The sequence below is a fragment of the Nycticebus coucang genome, chromosome 5 (genome assembly GCF_027406575.1).
Source record: "Nycticebus coucang isolate mNycCou1 chromosome 5, mNycCou1.pri, whole genome shotgun sequence".
NCBI lineage: Eukaryota > Metazoa > Chordata > Mammalia > Primates > Lorisidae > Nycticebus > Nycticebus coucang.
Window position 1 is genome coordinate 104,154,161 of NC_069784.1, and position 24,755 is coordinate 104,178,915.

A 24,755-nucleotide genomic window follows, 5' to 3' on the forward strand; every position below is an offset into this window, starting at 1 on the left:
GAACAAAAATTTTAGGAAAATAACCCCCGGAGTAGGTTTTCTGTAGAAGCTTTTCCTTTTAAACACTGGTCTTTAGTTAGCAGCCAAAAACTATTACAGAAATATAAAAAATGTAGATATTTTTTAACCCAAAATTTTAGCTAAATGTGCCAGATTACTTGGTAAATACCCAAATATTTGATTTTTTAAAAAAGCTAGGCTAAAGAGTTCATATAGTCAAAAAAATATTAAAAACATCAGACTATTAGTAGTAGCCTTCAAAGTAATTCTGATATGCATAATTAATGCCATTTAACTTCAGGAAGGGCATTGAAACTTTATACTACGTCCACATTTTTAAAAACTACTTATTAAATTTTTCTCTCTTGGCAATAGCCTCTAAATTTGCAGGTCCACCCCAAACTGTTCCTAAAAGATCTCTTTCATTCTGTAATGCCTCCTCTAAATATAGCTCTTTACCTGAACAAACAGATATTTTCAATGCTCTAATTACTTCTGGTGGCCCTTTGATAAATTGCATAAGCCATTCTTGAGCTTCTTCTAGAGATTTAGTTTCATCTGAAGATTGTAAGACCTCCTCAACCATTCCTATGTTTAGAGCTTTTTTTGCATCCAGTTTGAAGGCACCACTTAACACTTTGAGAGCTTGTCTACTGCCAATTATTTCGACGAGCCGGCTAGTGCCACCCCAGCTTGGTATTATACCCATCTCCTTGTGGACAAATCTGATCTCACTGTCTGGTGTCATTAACCTGCAAAAGAAAAAAGAAAAACCTCAATTGTAGCTACACACACACCAAGTGTTCATGATCTGATATGAAATCACACATCTTTTTAAAAACTGAAGGTTAGAAAAACATGGCTGTTTCATCTAGAATTTAATTTATATAATACCTAACACTTCCCTTTGTCAACAATGTCAGTGGTTTTGTTACCTTTGTTTATCCTTTGTAAATAAGGACTTTGTTTCTAAAAGCACAAATTTTATCCTTCAAAAGTCAGTGGTGAACTAAAGAAAAACCTGGATCAAGAAAGGATGGGCGTAGGACATTCTAGGTGTATGCTATGGGAAACAAAACATAAATTACGGTGCTCAATAGTCTTCAGAAAAAAAAAGTTTTTTGGTTTTTTTTTTTGAATTTTTTTTATTTTTAATTTCAACTTCCTTGTTCATTCTTCTTCATTTGAAGTACTCTTTTTTGTCTTCCTCTGGCGATGTTCTTGATGTTAGTAGAGACGGGGTCTTACTCTGGCTCGCTGCTGTTACATACAGGTCTCGAACCTCTGAGCTCAGGCAGTCCACCCGCCTCGGCCTCCCACAGCGCTGGGACTACAGGTGTGAGCCACAACGCCCGGCCAAGTTTTTTTTTTTTTTTTTTTTTTTTGTGGTTTTTGGCCGGGGCTGGGTTTGAACCCGCCACCTCCGGCATATGGGACCGGCACCCTACTCCTTGAGCCACAGGCGCCGCCCCAAGTTTTGTTTTTTAATGGAAAGTTTATCTAGCAAATTTAGGTGCTGAGACTGCAGAAAAAAGCAAAATGGAAATCTCCGTGCCCAGGAGCTACACTCCAGTTTGGACAGAAAGTCAATAAAGCATATAATGTCAGTGGTGACAAGTCCTCTAAAAGCAAGGTAAATAAGTAAACTCCTACCTAACAGGTACAGTGTATAAGGTTTATGGCAGACCTCCTGGGTGAAGGACTCAATTACAACTGAGATGCTGCTTAACAAATGCAAACATTTAACCTAATCTTATGTACCTTTTTATTAATCTTATTTTTAAAAGTTCACATGTAATGGCTCGGCACCTGTAGCTCAGCGGCTAGGACGCCAGCCACATACACTGGAGCTGGCAGGTTCGAATTTATCCCAGGCCTGCCAAACAACAATGACAACAACAACTAAAAATAGCCAGGCGTTGTGGCGGGGCCTGTAGTCCCAGCTACTTAGGAGGCTGAGGCAAGAGAAACAAGCCCAGGTGGTTGCTGTGAGCTGTGACACCGTGGCACTCTACTGAGGGCAACAAAGTGAGACTCTGTCTCATTAAAAATAAAAAAAAAAGTTCACATGTAAAAATAAAAAGTAAATTTGGGCCAGGGACTAAAGCATGAGGTTATGTATGTTGGGGTGTGCTTTTTAGATGGAGAAGGCATCTGAATATTTGAGCAGTTACCTAAGGGAGTGAGCAATGGACAAATCTGCAAGGAAGCACTTGAGGAGGAAAGAATTACAAGGCCCAAAGGCCTTGAAGTAGAACTTGCTTAGTATCTCTGGGGACAAGGTCACCATAATTGGAACAGAGAAAGCAGAATAATGGATGAAATCAGAGAAGTAGACTTAACAGGCTATAGTAAGCAGTCCAGATTTTATTTTTTAAGTAAGTTATTTAGAAGACATTGACTAGTTTATGAGGGATGTTCTGGTTGCTGTATAAATGAATACATTTTATTTAGCATCTTATGGCACTTTGAGGAACTGTCCATACAGCTATGGCAGAGCCAGGATTTAAACCCATGTGTCCTATTAACTTCCTGGTAAACTAAATAGTTGGCTAGACACAAGTGGAAGAAGGGAAACCAGTAAGAAAATTGTGGTTTGGGGATAGTAGCCTGACAGCAATGATTCCCTATAGCAGGGCTTCAGTTTTCCCAAATTATGAGATTTTTATGAACAGAATGATTAATAAAGTAATAATAAAGGAGAGTTAACACAAATTGGTGGGCCTAGCAAAAGGCTTTATATCTGCCAGTTAAGTATTTCTTTACTATCAAACTGAGTAAAGCTTTGTGGTTTAAGAAATACTGTCTGTTAGTTTTGACTGCATGCTTCAATGAGAAACTTCCGTAAGTTATGTGACTTTTGTTTAAGCAAAAATTTTGCTTTCAACCTACTCACTACATAAAAGAAGACCTTAAATTAGTTTGGTTTCCCTAAGTGTTAAATATTCAATTGCAGGTATTCTTTTACACTAAGAGCAGACTCAGTCCTTGACCCTTAAACAGGAGAATTATTTCAGAATAGAATTGCCACAGAATCCCATCATACCCTGGGAATCTACAAAGGAAAATATGCCTCTAGTATGAAAAATTCTAGAGGCAAATAGCAATGAAAATTGTAGTTTTTAATAATTTTTAAATGTGGAGGAAGACAGAACAAGTCTCATAAGAATCTGAATCTAGCACAAAATTGTGGGAGGAGTACTGCCTCAGAAGACAATGTCACAAATAAGAAGTAGAAATTATAGACATTTACAAAACCACATTTCCTTTAGAGATAGGAATATTGTTAATATTGAACCCAATTCTATAAAGCTTTTCACAGAAAGAATTAAATTTGTAACTTTTAAATGTAATCCTGGAATTGACACTGATGTTGGCTTAGAGCTATGCCTACAATGAAGTATGTGAAGAATTATGTCAGGAATATATTCATTTATAATAAGCAGAACATAAAAGTTGGCTAAAGTCCTCGATGTTAGAATAATGTAGATGAGCTATGACAACAAAAGTTATTACTAAGTATATTTATATTTGGAATTCTTTGCTTCTAAAGAATCATCTTCATTATTATCTTATACCTTGTGCTTTTTTCTTTATTTTACAAGGTAAAGTGTGCCTTTTTGCATTATATTTTACAACTCTACAGGTCTTGAGGTAATCTTTGTGGAAATACTTGTGATCAAATTCTAGTCTCCATTCTTTATAAATCATATGCCTAGGGTATAGTTTTATACTGATACACATTTAATATACATTAAATAAATGTGAACAAAAATTTATTGGTGACGAATACAAATGGTCTACTCAACAATGATAGAAGTATACAGTATTCGGATGGGAACCTTTCACGGGACTATTTAACATGAAAATTGAAGTTAAAATATCAGATTTTAAAAGTTGAAAAATGTAACTGAAGAAGACATAATCCAAATCAAAAGATACACCCCAAAGCAGAAACTGCTTCCTGATTTTACAGAACTATACAACAATTCCTTCTGGTGTTTAGATGCAGTTACCTGGTAATGTAACTGACAGCAGGGGTAGAGTACTGGAAGAATTAGCTCTTGTAATTCTAAACACAACTGACTCAATTTATAAAACCACACTAGCCCTTACTTTGACATGTAAAATAATTATAAAGTCTTCTGACTTATTAGTGACATTGTTATCAGTAATGTTTAAAATATCATGTGACATGCTGGGAAGAGGAGATGAAATTAATCAAAAGTGGGTATGTTTCTTGTTGCTGTCTTGATGAAACAATGTTATAGGAAAAACTACCCATAACTGAGGAAAGTGGATCACATTTGACAAAGTCCAGTGTTTATACCCAGAACGACTGTTCAGTGAGCTCCTACTTCCTGATGAATTAACTGTGTCAGGTCTCTGAATAAATGTTTGCAAGAATAATTCTAAAAAGAAATTATCAACTTTTACTAAAATCTCCCTACAAGAAAAGTTTTTAAAGATGTTTATTAAATAAATTAGTGATAAAGGACAGAAATAATTGAATTGGGAGACGGTACAGCTTTGATGTAAAGTACACAGACTCCGAAGCCAGACTGCTGGGCTTGGTCATAAGACGGACTGCATACTATACCTTGTAAAACACTGCAAAGGAAAAAGAAAATTGGTATAGAGAAGATGAGGAAATTCCATCTCTAAATCTTAGAAAGCTACTTAACATCTCTGGGCCTCAGTTTGCTGTCTACAAAATAAACATAATAAATAGAACTTATACCATATAATTATTATGAGTATTAAATGAGTTAATACGTGACAGGTACTTAGAACATACATACCCCACAATTATTTTATAGATAATCTTGGATCATGTGTGTATGATTAAAAAAAAATATGTGAAACTGCTTCAGCTGTATCTATAGTAGACCACAGTATTTAAACTTTCATTTGGAAATATAAAGCTGTATATATTTTGTAGTCTGACACATATTAAACTATATGTACTAACTTTTATTTATTAAGTTGGTCATATTGATAAGTCAGTACAATTAACAGTAGTGCTTCTGCTAGAGAGTATAAAGTATTTTCCTAGATTAAAATGACTCAATCCCTAAAGTATTCAAAGTAAAAGCTATAATCACACTGTGAAACCCAGCAAATGATGTTATACTATCCTTCAATGAAGACTATACAGGGTGTCCATAAAGTTCATGTGCAATTTAAAACAGTTTTACATCGTAAACTACACATGAACTTTATGGACACCTTGTATATGATGGAGACCACAAAATACATGCAATTTTTATATTTCCCTAAAAATTTAGAATTCATGCAGTTTGTTCTTCTATAGATAGGGCTAAAGCAGAAGATTCCAAAATGATTTTATTTTAAGAAAAATACATTTATCCCTCTAAAATTTCTTAAGGAGAACTGCATAATACAAGTAACAGCATGAATATCTTGAAATTTTCAGGAAAGCATTGATGTTACAAAATTAACATGATGTAATAAATTTAAAGTTTTAGAATCACTGATTTAAATAAGCTTGAGTCTAGGGGTCAGAAACTGCTGGTCCTTTTACATAGCATATTAAGAGCCAAAGACGACAAAGCAAACTCTGCTGACCGAGGGAAATATGGCACAGAGAATTACGTAATTAGTAATGGCATCGACTCAAACAATTTAAAAATCATGTCTTGAATATTAACTTAATTTTTTCGCACATGTACTTTCCTAAAACCTTGTCCCTTTTGCTGTCCACCTGCCATTACATCACAAGACAAGCTATGGAAAACAGAAAGAAAGAACCTACGGATTCTTACAATAATCTCAGCTGTCTGATTTCCAGCTCTCACATGACTGGTCTTATGAGGCTCCATTCATTTTATACAGGGGCTGCTTGAGTAAGAAAGTATATAGTGGAAGGAGTGAAAATGTTTATTTGTATGTTATATGGTGGTAGAGTGAGGAAGAGGCAGACAAGTAAATGTTCTGTAATACTGAAGTCTGACTTTAATATCTAGTCAATAATCCTAGCCATGATCAGAGGTGGATTTACTTGATATCACAGGCTCTAAAGCAAGAAGTTCCAAGTAATGTGACAATTATAAAACAAAGCAACATGGGCAAGGTGAGTGCTTCCTAAATCTCATATTCAGAGTAGAGACACTTCCAAATCGAAATGGAATCCATTCTTTTAGGGATGCATGTGTGTGCATGCATTTACTGTGTATGTACAAGTCTGAGTATTATATATTTTGCATTTTATTCATTAAGCTGGTATTTTAATAAAAGGCTACCTACAGTAAGCTCCTTTGGGGAAAGCGTGTTTACAACTCCCTTTCTCTGTAATAATGCTTTGAACTAATGGGTAGCAGCTGGAAATGTTAATATCTGAAGATGAGGGTTATTTTTATTCATGAAAACAATGTTAGAGATGGAAAGCAAATTGGATGGACAGGTTCTGAATTGTATAGTTGAAAATTTTATTTCACTAGGGAGATGGAAGAATAAAAATTTGTTTTTATCTGGTATACAAACAACTCAACATCCCAAAGGAAAAATGAAAAAAGAAATGCAGCCAATTCTCTCTCTGAGACACAATCAATGAATATATGAAAATGTATGCCACACTAAAAATCTATAAAAATGCAAATTAAGTTGAAGTATTATTTTTGATAACTAGAAAAGATCTTTTTTTCTTTTTGCAGTTTTTGGCCGGGGCTGGGTTTGAACCCGCCACTTCCACATATGGGGCCTGTGCCCTACTCCTTGAGCCACAGGCACCGCCCTAGAAAAGATCTTTTAAAGGATTACTGATCATTGTAAGAAAGGAAGTTCTCAAACAGATACTCATTTACTACTGGTAGTTGTGTAAATTGGTAACATGCTTCCTGGAGGACAACTTGGCAATTATCAAAAGCCTTGAACATTTTCATATCCTTTGAGTAAGTACATGTAATAGTACTATTACAGGACATATTTTCAGGAAATACTGTGAAAAGTAGATAAAGCCTTATGTATAAGTAGTTATTACAGAATTAATTATGATGGAGAAAAAATGGAAACAATGGAATAGAACAGAAAATCAACAGACCCCGTATGTATCATGTACTAGGAAATCTAGTATATTATAAGATGATATTGTAGGTCATTAGAACACAGAAGACCAGGCAAGATGGCTGACTGCAGCCAGCTTTCCATAGAGGCTTGCGTCCAGAAGGAGAGTTAAAGGACAGAAGTTTAGCAAGTAAGCCGACGGTTTGGAGCTGAGCCAAGAGAGAAGGTTGAAGAACGCACATGAACCCTGCTGACGCGAGCTGCGATCTGAAGAATACAAATAAAAGGTACAAAATCCATGGCCAAGCAGACAGGAGTCCCCTCCCCCATGAGAAGGGCTCGCAGTACTCCATACAAACAAGCGAGCAGAGTCCAGACATCTTCCCACATTATCCCACGGGAGAGACCCTCTGCAAACCGGGCCTACTTCCCCTACTAGGGTGTCATGGCACTCTCCTGCCAGGCATAAAACTGTATAAAACTGTATATATTCTCTACCTTCAATTCTGAACCCCCAGTACCCCATGGAGTCCAGATTCTTGGGTATTTTCTCAAGAGGTGTGGACAGGGCATGGACTGCTGCTGGTCAGTGCTGATTCTGAGGCAAAGGGTAGGAAGAGGACAGTCAGCTGAGAGGGAACCATATAGGAGTGGTGGTGCCCCGAAGCACAGAGCAGCAGCCCTGGCGGGAACAATAGGGCTCACACCCTTGGGGATATTCCAGAGTCACACCCCCTGTCTCTCTGGGAAACCAGAAGAGGCTGGGCATCTTCTCTGGTGGCAGCCACTGGCAGAACAGATCCAGGACAGAAATGCAGGCCCTATGAGTAAAGCATATGCCTGTGGCGGTACTGGCCTGGGCGGAGCTCAGGGACTAGAATATGCACGTGCAGAACTGGCAGATTACCAAGCAGATTATGTGGCTGACCTAGAGGACCGCTTCACTGAGCCTAAGATGCACCTGGCCCTCAGGGAATCATAGCTGAGACAAAGGTGGCGGGCAGGCAGAGTCTAGAACTGACAGCTGAATCTGAGCGTAATCGGCTGCCCCAACTGAAACAGCAGCCGGCGGCAGAGTCCCAGTTTCAGTGAATTCAAACAGCGTCTGATCCACAGGGGAATTTAGCCAGGACAGAAACTAATTCTGCGAAGTTGTTCTCTTCTGTCAGCAAGATCAATCAAGAGTGGGGCTGTAACTGAGAGAACCACCCCAGCCTCCATTAAGCACCTGAGGTTGTCAGGCCTCACCTCCCACTGCTGGATAGTGGCAAAGAGCAGAGGCCTGGCTGAGGAGACATAGATCTCCCGGTGACTCAGGCAGGTGCAAACCTCTGGAGCATCTGCTCATTGGAGGGAACTGGGTCACAGCCCTGCAGGGTTGTCAGTGACTGGGTGTGACAGAGGTGCAAGGTAGGGAAGAAGGCATCAACCTTCCCAGACTAATTTATTTGCGGGGTGGGTCCTTCTGACCTCACAGAGCACTGGAGCGAGTCATACTTAAGCTAACAGTAGACCACTGCTATCTAGTTGCTGGAGGCCTTTTGAACTCTCCCACCTGAGATAGGTGCTGGCTGAGACAATTGTTTTGGTCCTCTTGAGCTGAGCCAATCACCTGAGAACTATCCAAGTGGTACCCTTGATGTGTGGTTGTGGGAAGGTTTGATTTTCCTTTTCCAATTGTTGCATATGGGGGGGGTGGGGTGACTTAATTGCTGGTATTTCTTCACAGCTGAGACTTCAACCCAGAGCAACTGATTCACGAGGGTAGGACAGAGACCAGCTGAAAACAAGACAGAGCCACTTAGCCCTGTACCAAGCAGGTCCCCAGTTTCTCAAGCTGTAGCACTGTACAGGTCCTCGGCAAAGCTCCAGGGGAAAAGTCAAATGGTGTAAAATAATCATTGGGCGGAATCAGCGGAAAAACTCTGGTAACATGAATAACCAGAGTAGATCAACCCCCCGCCCCCAAGGAATGATATGGCAGATATAACTGAAGGCCCCATTTATAAACAGATGGCCGAGATGTCAGAAATCAAATTCAGAATCCGGATTGCAAACAAGATTAACAGAATGGAGGAAAATTTGGAATTAGAAATTTGAGGAGCAATTCAAAAGTTAGAATTAGAAATTTGAGGAGAAATTCAAAAGTTGTCTCAAGAATTCAACAATTTTTTTTTTTTTTTGTAGAGACAGAGTCTCACTTCTAACAAGCCATGCTGCAGGTGTAATCGCATTTAAAACAACGTTTGTATCACAGAACCCTTTATAAGTTAGGTATGTAGTCATTCACTAAATAATGTTGTTTCAATCAAGGATGGACCACCTAAACAATGGTGGTTTCCTAAGATAATGCAGTTGAAAATTTTCTGTACACTGGTGACACCATAGCTGCAGAATGTTGTAGCACAATGCAAAACTTACGGGTTTGTGGTAATTATAGTATAAACAAATCTACTGCTCTGTCAGTTGTTTAAAAGCATAGCACATACAATTAGGTATAGTACTTGATAATGAATGACACTGGGTTGTGTATTTACTATACTATACTTTTAATCATTACACATCTTCTACTTACAAAAAGGTGTTTCCTGTGAAACAGCCTCATACAGGTTATTAAGACAGTATTCCAGAAGAAGGCATTGTTACTATAGGAGATGACAGTGCCATGCACACTACTGCCCCTGAAGACTTTATTAGTGGGACAAGCTGTGGAGGTGGGAGACAATGGTATTGATGGTCCTGACCCTCTGTAGGCCTAGGCTCATATGTATGTTTTGTGTTAGCTTTTAACAAAAAAGTTTAAAAAGTTAAAAAAAATATTAAATAGAAAAAAAATTATAGAATAAGGATACAAAGAAAGAAAACATTTTTGTGTGGTTAACAAAGTATATTTTTGTTTTATGCTAAGTGTTGAAATATGAGTGTTTTATGCTAAGAGTGAAAGTGTTTAAAAAATAAGGCTCAGCACCTGTAGCTCAGTGGCTAGGGCACCAGCCACATACACTGGGTATGGAGGGTTCAAACCTGGCCTGGGCCTGCTAAACAACGCGAACTACAACAAAAAAACAGCCAGGTGTTGTGGCAGGCGCCTATAGTCCCAGCTACTTGGGAGGCTGGAGGCAAGAGAATCACTTAAGCCCAAGGGTTTGAGGTTGCTGTGAGCTGTGTTGCCATGGCACTCGACTGAGGATGATATAGTGAGACTCTGTCTCAAAAAAATAAAATTTAAAAAGTTTAAAAAAAGTTGAGAAAGTAAAAATTTATGGTAAGTTAAGTTAGTTATTGAGGACAGAATTTTTATTATTAATTTGATAAACCCTAAGTGTACAGTGTTTACAAAGTCTACAGTAGTGCCTAATAATCTCCTAGGCCTTCGCATTCACTCCCCACTCACTGACTCGCCCAGAGCAACTTCCATTCCATTCATAGGAAGTACCCTCTTATGGGTGTACCATTTTTTATCTTTTATAGTGTATTTTTACTGTACCTTGTCTATGTTTAGATACACACATACTTACCATTGTGTTACAAATGCCTACCACATTCAGTACAGCACCATTCTGTGCAGATTTGTAGCCTAGGTGTGCAGTAGGCTGTAACATCTAGGTTTATATAAGCACATTCTGTAATGTTCTTGCACAACAATACAATCGCCTAATAATGCATTTCTCAAAATGTATACTTGTCACAAAGCAATGCATGACTGTATATGTATTACTAATGTTTTCTAAAAGTATCTAAACAAAATTTAAAAAATAAAAATACAGTTTACAAAATTAATTTAGAATAACAAAGTTACCACCTTTTACTAGTGAGCAAACAGAAGGAGAAAAGTTAGCAACAAATCTGACAACTATATTCTCTATGCCAAGCCTCCAAATGACCCCAAAAGACATCCATGCCCTACAGAACCTGTGCCTGTGTTACCTGACATGGTAGAAGGAAATCTGGAGATACCATTAAAGTTGCGTCCTTAAAATAGGGAAAATATCCTGGATTATCTGTGTGTACCCAGTCTAATCATAAGAACACTTAAATGCAGAGAACTTTCTTCAGCTGGAGTCAGAGCGATGCAGCAGAAGGGTAAATAACAGAGATTCATAGTGTGAGGGAACTTGAAGCACCATTGCTGGAGATGGCCATGGGGAAAGCAAGAGAAACAGTGGAGGCAGCTTCTAGGAGCAAAGACTTGCTCCTTGCTGCCAGTCACCAAGGGAACCAGGACCTTAGTTTTCCAAGTACACAGAACTGAATTCTGCCAATTGGAACATGGATGAGCCTGGAAGTGGATTCTTCACTACAGTCCTTTACAGCCAGTCCACTGACACTGATTTTGGCCTTGTAAGATGAGGTTTAGAATCAGTCGAATCCAGTCAAACTTTAGATCTATAAATATGTATGTGAGATAATAAAGATGTTTTAAGCCATTAAAATTAAGGGAATTTTTCACAGCAGCAACGGAAAACTACTACATATATAAATATTTTCTTATTTTATGTTTCACTGTAAATATTAAATATGTTTAATTTGTCAAAATGGATTAAAAAGTTATTAATAGAAGCAAATTATTTAATTATAGTTCTAGCTTTTCATTTCCTCACATCAATTTTACCATTAAAATGGAAACATGCATGACTGACTAGATTCTGAACATTAAGGAATGCCAATTTTTAATCAACAGGTGACTCTTGCTCTAAAAAAACATTTTTATAAAGCCATTTTCTATTGGCTTTCTATTGTTTTACATAAAAATTATGACTCAACTGAATGCAATTTAAAATGAGGATCTATGTGTATCAAGCAGACTTGAGTGTTCCTGACATATGTTCATTAGATCTATTATCAGCTAGTGCTTACAGGGATTTTGGGGGAAAGGGCAATGCTAGAATGCTGTGTGAGCTCATTTTTTTATATGTAATATTCATACTAAGTGAATCTCCATCTGTTAGTGTAGTTCCCATTGGCATGGGTAAAAATGTTAGTTGAGTGAATTCCAGGCAATTAAAAGGTGCCAACACATATACTTAAAGAAGGAACTTTCTAATTTTAGCAGCTTTTGGTGTTCTTTTGGAACAAGCAGATAGTCTTAAGAGTATAACTAAAGCAATTTGTCATAAAAGATAACCCACAAAGTACTGATAAAGTTGGAAAAAATGATCAGCTAGAGGAACTTGTATTGATTTATCACTTCCTTGTTAACTTGAGCTACTAATGAAGTTCGTTCAGTAAGAAATTTCTCCAATAACATCCTTTTTTTCCTTTTTAACAGATGGGGTCTTGAACACCTTCATTCAAGTGATCTTCCCACCTCAGCCTCCCAAAGTGCTAGAATTATAGGTGTGAGCCACAATGCCAGCCAAACATCTAACTTTTAAAAACTATAGTTGCCTTAGGTATGTAGGTTTAGAAAGGGTTGAGTAAGCTACTGCTTTTTAAATTTCTATGGTAAAAGTTCAATTTCTTTATCATTAAAAAAGAATTTCTAATCAGTTGTAGACCAATGCTTTTGTAAAATATTACAAAAATGTATTACTAAAAATTGAAACAAAAAGCCCAAGATGTACAAATTTTTTTGTATGGCTGTGCCTGGCATTTGTTTGAGGAATAACACCACTTCTAGAAACCTCAGTCCACAAATAAATGTGTTTTCGCTGGACGCTGCTCTTCTTGTATTAGTGAATAAACCAAAGGGACAGTAGCAGCCTCAGATATGTCGTAACAAGTAAAATTAGGTATTTAATATGAGGCTTTACATACAGTATCCTTTCTTTGTTTAGAGAACAACAAATAAGACAATTTAGCAGTATCACCACATATAGGATTAACTAGTCTCTGATTCCTTTTTTTCCTGCTGTTTTGCCTTTTGTCCTTAACTACACCCAAACAGACGAGGAATAAATATGAAAGATACAGAAGTCTAATAAATGCAGAAGTGTAATAAAGATGGACACCAGAATCTGTTAGAGGATTTTCACTTTTTCCATAGGACATCTAAATTAAGATAATCTGCACTCACTTTTATGTAAAGGATTTTTAAGTATAATGCACACTTACATATAGCTTAGAATCTTGAAATACATTATGTATTTAGATATAATTTTATATTCATATATTAACATATTATATATATGTTGAAATTATGTATTACATAATCACGTGTATGTCAGGGTAAAGTAAATAAAGCATTTAATTCTTTCACACTTACAGCATTTTCTATTTAGTCCCACATCATGCCAAAAGCCAATGACTGTCTCTCCTCGCAGAATAAAATGCAGCCGCATCGTATGCAATCTGCACTGATGACAGCAGAGGGCACTGTAATATAAAATGGCCACTTCCCACTGTGTACAAGAACCTGTTCTGATTGGCAAGTACTAGTTTCAAACCCGCCAGGATTTCTGTAAATTGTCATCTATACTAAAACCATTCTAAAATCTCTTTGTGGTACAAAGTGACATATTTTAACTGATAAATTTAAACCTGAATCACAAATTATAAAAAGGAAGAAAAATCAAAATAAAATTTCATAAATTTTGTATGAATTGATACTGAATCTTTTCTTATACTAGTTCTAATTGCTTATAGGTTGGATATAGAGTTCATGTGTAATTTAAAATAGTTTATCATAGTAAACCGCACACAAACTTTATATCTACCTTATATGATGCCATTTATATGAAGTTGAATAAAAGGAAATATACACAGTAGTATCAATAGAAAATAAGCCATAATACTCTGTAAAATAATTTGAAGAGGTATATTATGAGCCAGATTTGAGGACTATGACCTGGAACCACATCCAAGAAAACTTGAGTAAGGAGACTCACTGTGGTTGGGTTAGTTTGGGTTTATGGATTTCAGGGAGACAAGAATTACAGGCAAAGCCACAAATCAATACATGGAAGGCATACATAGGTTTGGCCTGAAAGAGTTAAGCTTTGTCTAAAAGACCAAGAGTCAACTGAAAAGAATGCTGAGTTAAGGTAAGGGTTTGCTAATTAGAAACAAGCTTCCTAAACAAATGCGCTGACTTTAAGTGGTTTGTTTGGTATATTGAGGACCTGCAAATTTGTCCTGTATGGGTAGCCTTAAGCCTGTTAAGAGTTATAATGGATGTCTTTAAGAAGAGAGTGGAATATAAGGAGAAGGTCTGACCTCCCTTCTCACGGCTAGTAATAGTTTTAGGGTATCCTCTCTGGCAAAAGAGAATCTATTCAATAGAGGCTGCAAGGGATAGTCTGCTGTCTACTAGAATATACTTTGAACAATGCACACAGGTTAAAATGAAAGGACAGAAAAAGACATAGCATAGAAGCGTTAATCACAGTGAAGCTGGGATGTCCATATTTATATAAGACAAAATATTCTTGATTAGATGCTGGATCAGGAAAAGATCATTAGTATGATAATTTTAAAAATTTGAATGAGGTCTGTAAATCAGTTAAAAGGTATTATATAAAATTTTTTTTTATTAAATCATAACTGTGTACATTGATATGATCATGGGGCATCATACACTAGCTTCATACACCATTTGACACATTTTCATCACACTGGTCAACACAGCCTTCCTGGCATTCTCCCAGTTATTGTGCTAAGACATCAACATTCCACATCAACCAAGTTTCACATGTACCCCTGTAAGATGCACCGCAGGTGTAATCCCACAAATCCCCCTCCCTCCCCTCCCTTTCTCCCTTCCCCTTATTCTTAGGTTATAACTGGGTTATAGCTTTCATGTGAAAGCCCTAAATTAGTTTCACAGTAGGGCTGAGTATACTGGGTACTTTTTCTTCCATTCTTGAGATACTTTACTAAGAAGAATATGTTCCAGCTTCATCCATGTAAACATGAAAGAGGTAAAGTCTCAATCTTTCTTTAAGGCTCATAATATTCCATGGTGTACATATACCACAATTTATTAATCCATTCGTGGATCGATGGGCACTTGGGCTTTTCCCATGACTTAGCAACTGTGAATAGGGCTGCAATGAACATTCTGGTACAAATATCTTTGTTATGATGTGATTTCTGGTCTTCTGGGTATATGCCCAGTAGAGGAATTACAGGATTGAATGGCAGATCTATTTTTAGATCTCTAAGTGTTCTCCATATATCTCTCCAAAAGGAATGTATTAATTTGCATTCCCACCAATAGTGCAAAAGTGTTCCCTTTTCTCCACATCCTCGCCAACATCTCTGGTCTTGGGATTTTGTGATATAGGCCAGTCTCACCGGAGTTAGATGATATCTCAAAGTAGTTTTGATTTGCATTTCTCTGATAATTAAAGATGATGAGTATTTTTTCATATGTCTGAAGGCTGTGTGCCTGTCTTCTTCAGAGAAATTTCTCTTCAAATCCATTGCCCAGCCTGTGATGGGATCCCTTGTTCTTTTCTTGCTAATGTGTTTGAGTTCTCTGTGGATTCTAGGAGAGTGCAGGGAAAACCCAAGAAGAAATCGGTCTGGGCGAGCATTTTTTGAGGAGGACCCCCGGGCAATTGAAGCAGCTTCAAAAATACACTACTGGGACTTGATCAAACTAAAAAGCTTCTGCACAGCCAAGAACACAGTAAGTAAAGTAAGCAAACAGCCCTCAGAATGGGAGAAGATATTTGCAGGTTATGTCTCCGACAAGGTATTATATAAATGTTAATTCCCTGGTTTTGTAATTATACTGTGGCTATACACTATATTAACATCTGAGGAAGCCGAGTGACAGGTATATGGGGATTATACGTGTAAGTTTTATAAGTTTCTCAAAAGTATGTAATTATTTCAAAATGATAAATTGAAAAAAAATTTTTTAAAGCTATAAATTTCTACTCTTCAAAAGACACATACGAAAATTAAAAAGCAGGGCACAGGCTGAGAATAAATATTCATGATACTTACATAGTTATCAAAAAATACTAAATTTGACTTTTATAAAGGTATTTCACTGAGAATATGTAAAGAACTCTTATAATTCAGTAAGAAGACAAATTAATTTTTAAAAAGGGGCAAAGAATTTAAAACAGCAAAAAAGAAGATACATCAAATTGCCAATAAACACATGGCAAAATGCTCAACACCATCAGTCATCACAGAAATTCAAATCTAAATTCACCATGAACTTCTACAACAGCTAATCTAAGAGCCTGACAGTGCTAAGTGTTGACACATATGTAGATAGTGCAGCTGGAGCTTTCGTCCATTGCTGACAGAAATGTAAAATTGTATAACCCACCTAGGAAAATGTAAGAAACCAATTTGCTATCTTCTTAAGTTAAACACACACCTACCACAGGACTCAGCAATTCCATCCTTAGGTTTTCACCCAAAAGAAATGAAAATGTAAATCCACATAAACACTTCTACATGAATATTCACAAAGCTTTATTTGTAATAGCCCCAAACTAGAAACAGCTCATGTGTCCATCCATGCATGATACTTACTGTACACAGAGGCAGAGAAAGGAATATCCTAAGCAATAAAACAGACCACCGATACAAACCAAAACAGATGAATTTCAAAAAAAGAGTATGTCTACACAGTAAAATACTTCCCACTGTTAAGAAGGAATAAAGCATTGACACAGAGTACAACATATGTGAATGTGAATCTCGACCTAACTGTACTTGGTAAAAGGCAGACGTTAAAAAGTACATACTGTATGCATTTATTTACATAAAATTCTAAAAAAAATAAAACTACTTCAGAGTGAGAAAGTAGTAAGTTTGCCTTAGATGAGGGGTGGGAACTGACTGAGAAGGGGTACTTGCAAACATACGGGAGTGATAAAACGTCCTAAGTCTTGATGGTAGAGGTAGTAACATGGGTACATACATTCATCAAAATTCATTTACGCTATACAATTAAATTCAGTGCATTTTAATGTATGTAATTTGTACTTTGAAAAATTTAATGTTAGAAATTGTTAAAACACCGCACATGATGCTTTGACACATCCAGAGCATTACATGCTAGAGCAGAATGTCTGAAAGTGAGCCTCAAAAGTTTGCCAGAAATCTCTCACTATGTGCTCCAACATCTTTCTCAAGCCAAGGTCAAGTGTCCAATGAATAGAACAAAAGGGGTTATAAGTAAGGCCAGGGTTATTCTTAGGGCTTAAAGCATCCCAAATGAAAAGAAAATGAGTTTAAAAGCACGCCAGAAGGTTACCTGATTGGCATTTCTATAAAAGAGTATAGTATAAAGTAATCTTGAGACACTAAACAATAATTATGTGTACATTGATATGTTCTTTAGGTTAAACATTATGCTAAAATCTTTATATTCACTATTTCTTTTAAATATATCTACAAATATTCAACAAAAATACTTCCATTTTATAGATAAACAAAGAGAGATGAAATAGTTACTTGATCAAAGTCAAATAGAGTATTATAAAAGTGGAACACTGGGATTGAACTTAGGTCTTTCTGACTACAGTGCTCAGGCTCTTTACTGTTTTGCCATTTTACCTCCAATTATGCCATTTATTACCTTTTGCATTATAAAGAGGCTCAAGTGCATGAGCCTGTACAGACTTAGAGAGCATTGGTTTTGATTTCCTTTTAGCCATGCTACTAGGTCTTGGGATAGTACAGAGAAAGCAGTTTGAAGCATGTGGAAAGCATTCGATTCTACAAAATGTCATTCCTACATATGGTAGCTATCGAATACTAAAAATAATTCTAAGGACTGAAGAGCTGCTGTTCCCAAATAGCTATCTCTAACTTTATTTCCTAGTCTGCCCAAAACTCCATAAAGTACTATAAATCACAGTATAAAAAAGATATGAAAAGGATCTCAGAAAACCTCTTTTAATTGGGGAGATGACAGCTATAGCAGTCTCTCTCATTCTATTTTCCTTTTTGTTCAGTTGTTCGCTTTCTTTTTATAATTCTTTTAAACTTTGAAGTTTCAAATATTTCCTTAGCTTTCCTCCCCAGGAGTTTTGCTAATAACAGATGTGATTTACTCAGAATTACTATGTTTTGTTAATTTTTCAAAATGTATAGTAATAAAGAAATAATGAAGGTGGAATTAAAATTATCTACTTTAATGACAAAGGGGAAATATCCCCTAATTGAATATCCTTTTTAAGAATATATAAAATATTTTCATCCTACCTGAAATCACATGCTGTAGTAAATTCTGCTCCTCCACCCAATGCCCGACCTTGAACCAGTGCAACGCTTATCAAAGGCAGTCTGCATATAGGAGGAAAAATTGATGTTAACACTTTCAATTTCAATATTAATTTACAAATGTCAGTTTTTAATATGTTAAAATGTAATGGAAACAGAAGTACTGTATTGTCTTTATAATAATAAACACACATCAAAGGATAGTGGAACCCTGACCTTGTGTACCATGAGAGGAAGAATAGTATAATACTAAAGATTTAATAATTCATACTAAATACCATATAAGTTTATCACAATATCTCCCTGAATCACCATTTATTTTGAAAATATAGCCATATTGTGACATTCTTTAAATAAATGGATGCTTTTGTAGCTGGCAACTGAGAATAATTCAATGTGATACTGTCTTAGTCCATTTGATAGATGGACTAAGTCCATTTGATAGATTTGTAGCTGGCAACTGAGAATAATTCAATGTGATACTGTCTTAGTCCATTTGATAGATTTGTAGCTGGCAACTGAGAATAATTCAATGTGATACTGTCTTAGTCCATTTGGTAGATATCAAGTTAAAGATGGGAAAATTAAGGCCATACCCAAAGGAAAGAAATATGGTATAGAAGATAGAGCACTAAAAGGGAGTTATGAAGATTTCCATCAAAATTCTTCTCATTATTGCTTGAAGTGATGCATAGACTAATACTATGTAAAGGAATGACTTTATGGTAGTAGCAAATCTCTTACCTTTACAGTCTGCAGGAGTGTCTGAATACTACAAGGTAAATCTAAAATGTTTTCAAAGTATGAATTTTTTTGTAGATTCTAACCAAAATGCAAAACTGTAAATCTAACATACACTGTTCCCAAATAGAAAATATTATTTAAAAAGAATAACTTTGCAGATTTATCTAAGAAAAAGTCAAATGCAATAGGAAAAGGGAAGTTAACAATAGCTAAGACAATAAAAATAGTACCTTATAATGATAATGTTATGGTTCTATTACTCTTTCCAGACTCTCAGATACGAGTACCCCAAAATATAGTGATGTTCACGTAATAACTATGCTTAAGTAATATAAATTTTATTAGTTTTCATAATTTTAAAATTATCTACACTTGAGTTTGAAAAGAGAAAGCTAATGAGTCAAAACATGTCACAGTTTGTAACCCCAAACACAGAATGATAACCCAGAAGAATTTTTCCCCTTTTATCGTCTAGGTGCAAAGTGACTCCATCGTCCTTAGAAAGCTGTAAAAGCCTTCTCCAATCCAGAGCTCTCTTTCTCCCTCCCCTGATAGCAACCACTTCACTACGAAGTCTACTGATTTTGAATATTAGGTAATTTTTATGTGTCATCTCTTTATCAGTGCTTTTATTTTGCTATAATATCAGCATTTAACTTTCCCCATGTCTATTCCTTAATACAGCTAGTTATATACGCTCTTTAGGTAAATGTCTATATCTTACATTCCTTTTATTCTTCATTTCTCTTATTTTTAAAATATTCTGTATACTTCATTTAAACAAACAGCTGTCCTCTATGAGACAAAGAAATAGTTCATTGTTAGAATAAATATAAACCGGAAATAAGCTATTTTTTTTAAACTGGTGCAAATAATGGAATAATATAGATATAATATGGAATAATTTGGATATTTTAGAAATTATATTTTAAAAAGATGATACATTACCTCATAAATCTTGTTAAGGTGTTCTGCATGAACATACATAAGGCCACTCCATCCTTTAAATAAAAGTAAGCATAAACACTAAAGGTATAAGGCAAACATATAAAAAAAATGTAATTCAGGTTTTAGAAAGTAAAAGTCAAAAATACATCTTTCTTTTTTTTAAATGAGGTTTCCATTTCAAACTCTTTGATGCTGTCTGAAGTGTGAATAGTGCTGCATTTGGCTCTGTTGATATTCTAGGGCTCCTTGAGCTCAGATTTGAACAAGGTTTAGCAAAGATGTAGGCAGGAGAGTCAGATCACCTCCCCAGAGCAGCGTGAAGCTCTATACAGGATAATGTGGGGGAAAGAAGCATAGAAACTTCCCTGTTATCCCAAAGAAGATAAAACAATGGAAGAGGGAGAGGAGGATGAGAAAGCCAATGTTAAACTTGGATTTTTTTTTTTTTTGTACTTCTAAGGCTTTTATCTTGGTATCTCCACAAATTATAATTTTCTTAAACAAATTTCTTCATAGTCCTCCAAACTCACGGCTGCTTCTTTATTATCTCATGTACTTCCTTCAGCTTGTGTGATAAGACCTTCCTTCAGCTTTGTCCCAAAAGAATCTCCTCAAAGGGTTCTAATAATAACCTATTTGTCAAATTACTTGACTTTTTCTTATTTCTCTTTTTCTTTCCTCTTCCCAATACCTGGTACCTTTCTTTGGCCAGTTTGAGCATTTTAATAATTTCTCATAGTTTCTCTTTCTTTTTCTTTGATTGTTCCTTCTAATTTTCTTCCTTCGCTCTTCTTACTCAGCTAATCCCCTTAACGCATGTATCCCCAAATATCCAACCCATGAGTTTATCTTCTTCATTTATAATTTCTTTTTTCTTTTTTTCTTTGGCGGGGGAAGGAGGAAGTCTCATATACTCCTATTGCTTCACCGGTTTTCTTTCTTTCTTTTTTTTTTTTTTTTTTTTTTTTTTGCAGTTTTTGGCCGGGGCTGGGCTTGAACCGCCCACCTCCAGCATATGGGGCCAGCGCCCTACTCCTTTGAGCCAGAGGCGCTGCCCCACCTGTTTTCTTATTAAGTGCTAAAATCTACTAAACATTTCCATATCCTCTCCACACCTCAAATCCAGCATGGCAAAACCAACTGGCGGTAAATGACTTGAGTTGGAATCTGATGCTACTCAGTAACAATGTGAATATGAGCAAGTTATAACTATGAATTGCAATCTCCTCATCCATAGGCACATGGAATAAAAAATACCTGTTCAATTTGATGCAAAGGGTGGTTGAAAGATAAAAACATACCTAGACACTTTCTGCAAAAAGATTACATAAATATAATGGGTCTGTGCTAATGAAAAATGTTAGTGTAAGAGTTCTGATCTAGCGGTCAACAAAGCTCAGAATTTTGGTACTAATTTTAATCTTCCATTTCATAACTCTTCCACCTTCTTTTAGCTATCAGGTACTTCCCCCTCAGTTCTCCCTTTGAAATATTTCCAATGTATATCCATCCTCCTTACATTCTCACTGCTGCTACACCAGGTCAGACTTAGTTACTCAAGATTAGATTATTACAATAGCTTTGCTTCTGAATGAAAGGACTTCAGGAAATTTCACCCCCACAATAAGCTTCCTTGGTATCAAGGGTTATTTTGAATTAAAGGCCCTTGGATATCAACAAGCCTTAGAAGGGCTTTCCCTCTATTTTTACGAACCAGACAGACACATCACGAAAAACAATGGACTTCCTTTCCTTTCTGTTGTCTCAATTTACTACAAGAAAGAACATCAAGAATGCAACCAGACCTTGCCCAAATCAGTTTAAATATAATACCTGTCTCTCAGGTTAATTTAATTTGCAAAAGGAATCACTGACAAGTCAATCTATTTGCCCCAATCTATTTATTCTCCTAAGTATCTATTCATCCTCCTCAGTAACCATTTATTGTCCCTAAACAAAATTACCTATATTTTTCATCTTCTTCATGCCTCTAAAATGAAGGTATATAAACTTATGGACCCCACAGGGATGTTGGAAAATTACTCTGTGATTCTCCCTCTGCCCATGGTAAATAAACCTTTTTTTACTTATTAATCTGCCTTATTGTGAGTTTATTTTTCAGTGAACCTTCTGAGGTGAAGGGGAGGTTTCCTCTCACCGCCACATTACAGTCAAGTACTAACCAGGTTCAACCCTGCCTTACCTCCGGGATTCAGATGATATTGGGGGTGGTATGGTCATAGAAAACAGCTGATACCTGATAAAGCTTCTTGTAGGGTGACAAAATTTGTTATCAACAATAAAGTAAGTCTAAATTTCTTGGCAATACCTGATCTCACCTGATCCCAAACTATCTTACCAATTTTATTATCATACCCCTTGTGGTTGGTAAGATAGTTTGGAATCAGGTGTATGGTAATAAAGTTTGTGAGATAGTTGGAGATCAGGTGAGATCAAGTCTGGTACACAGAATATCCCTCATCTAGCATCCCAATTTCGGCCACAACAAATTATCTGCCATTCCTCTAATACCTTACACTTACCACCATTCCTCTGCTTTGCTTACATCATTCTCACGATTTGGAATAGCCTGTCCTTCTCTCTCTTTTAAAAAATGTCCAGATCATACAATATTTTTCCATCAAGATTTTCTAATTCCACAATAATAGTTTTCTCCTGTGTTTCCACAGTTCTTTTATTTTTGTAACTGAATACATCTATATTGTCCTGTATTAATTATGCGTTTGGATTATTAGACACATTATTTATATAAGATGGAGGCTAAGGAACAAAACGAGTCCTCCATAATCTTACCAGAGATACAGAAATGCAACAAGTATCAAGGTATAAGATAGTAAATATTTTCAAAATGCTCGAACAAATTGAAAAGAGTGCCAAAAAAAGAAACATTTCATTTTGATTTGGATGGAGATAGTTGGGAAGGCTTTATAGAGGAGAAGAGGAGGTGGTATTTGCTATACCTAAACTCTAAAGTTTCTTGAGGTTGACAGTATGCCTTTATCCTCAGTAAAATCTTTTGCATGTAGTTAACACAATGAGATGAATTACCGATGGAAAAATTACAAAATGAATGCAGTCCAGGCTCGGTACCCATAGCTCAGTGGTTAGGGTGCTGGCCACATACACCGGGTCTGGTGGGTTCGAACCCGGCCCAGGCCTGCTGAACAACAATGACAACTACTAAAAAAAAAAAAAAAATGGCCGGGCATTGTGGTAGGCACCTGTAGTCCCAGCTACTTGGGAGGCTGAGGCAAGAAAATCTCTTAAGCCCAAGAGTTTGAGGTTGCTGTAAGCTGTGATGCCATGGCACTCTACCAAGAGTGACATAGTAAGACTCTGTCTTTAAAAAAAAAAAAAAAAAAAAAATACAGTCTAGAAAAGGTAAAAGCCAATATGGTAGAAATTTCCTAATCCAAAGCCTTTATCAAGAAAATCAGTATATATCACAAAGTGAAGAGAAAATTAATACAAGCACAAAGAGCTAAAAAGCTTTAAAGGTAGGCTGATTTATATTGCCAAAAACCTTTCCAATAGAGCTTGTTCTATTAACCTACATAAAGCAATTTTAATATGCTATTTTCTCTTGCAAGGTTTAGATTACTTAAAATTCTGATGGACATATCTATACTTGATAGAAATAAAGGTGAAGCAGACAGTAGCCTGAATGCTATTGTAATTTTTGTTCAAAAGCTAAGTCACATTAAAGACATTTAGAAGCCGCATGAGATACTAGTTAGGAACACAGACTCTAGAGCGAACTGCCTAGGTTGGAATGTGGGCTTTACCACTTAGTACTTGGATTTTGCTCAAGTTACTTAACCTCTCTGTCCCTCAATTACCTCATCTGTAAAATGGTGTATAGTGTAGTGTAGTACCTATTTCACTAAGGGACTTAGAAGTGATGAAGTTTGGTACATAAAAAGCTTAGAGCAGTCCCTGACATATAGTACAAGAACAGAAATGTTATCTATCATCGTCACTATTAGTATCACTAAGATGTCAGTATTAGCAATCAGACAATGAGTGTTTTGGCTTTAAATGTATCATAAAATAGAAAGTTAAACAGTACTAGCCAACATGATCTAGTGATAAGAAAAACTGAATTATATTTGTATCCTGAAGCTGTTAAGCCAACAGCGGTTATGTGTTCAGTCCTACTGGGTTGAAAAAAGAAAGTAAGCCAGTAAGAGATAAACCCTCACCCATGAGGAATAAGTTAAGGGTAAAGGACTAATGAAGACTAGACCTACTCTAATGCACAGAAGCTGGGAAGTACTGAAAAGTACTAAGGAATAAGTTCCGAGAGCTGGAGATACCTGAGGCCCTGCTCCTCTTACTCCCCCCAGTGTAACAGAGGTAAGAAGCACAACGTTCAACTCAAGGGCTAAGGGAACTATTATCATCAAATTTACTTCAAGTTAAGTTTAGAGTAGAAAAATGCCCAGCTTGCAAAAGTACCTTATCTTAGATATTTTTTATAATGCTTATTTTATGAATTTATTAATGTCCTCAAGAAACATGGAAGGGTTTAGAGAGAATTAAAATAGCTTATCTATAAATAAATAAGGCTAAAATGGAGTAGAACCTCCATAACTGACCACCTCCCTGCAATGACCACTGGCTTACGTGGACCCAATTTTCACAGAATGGACGTGCACCACATGTACGTATCAGTAAACAGGCCGAGCTCCTTATGTTGACCACCTCCATATTTTGACCCATTTGTTACAGTCCCTAGGGTGGTCAACTTACAGAAGTTCTTCTGTATACAAAAGTAAGAGCAAACACAAAGAAATTAGACAGAAACTTTGAAGTCACTGTAGAAATTTAAGCAACAGAGAACTAAGGAACAAAAGATTGTTAGAAAGGTAACAAGGGAGGTC

The 24,755-nt window shown here is 36.3% G+C and overlaps 1 protein-coding gene across 2 annotated transcripts in view; it reads right to left on the bottom strand.

Moving 5' to 3' along the window:
* Window positions 1-323: 323 nt before the first annotated feature.
* ECHDC1 (ethylmalonyl-CoA decarboxylase 1) overlaps window positions 324-24,755 on the bottom strand; it is a 35,474-nt gene continuing 11,042 nt past the window's right edge. For both annotated transcript variants that reach the window (XM_053590414.1, XM_053590413.1), the window contains exons 4-6: window positions 19,852-19,904; window positions 18,142-18,222; window positions 324-752 (exon numbers count right to left, since the gene is read on the bottom strand). In XM_053590414.1, the coding sequence (XP_053446389.1) occupies window positions 344-752; window positions 18,142-18,222; window positions 19,852-19,904 (543 nt within the window). In that variant the 3' untranslated portion in view covers window positions 324-343. The remainder of the gene's footprint in view (window positions 753-18,141; window positions 18,223-19,851; window positions 19,905-24,755) is intronic.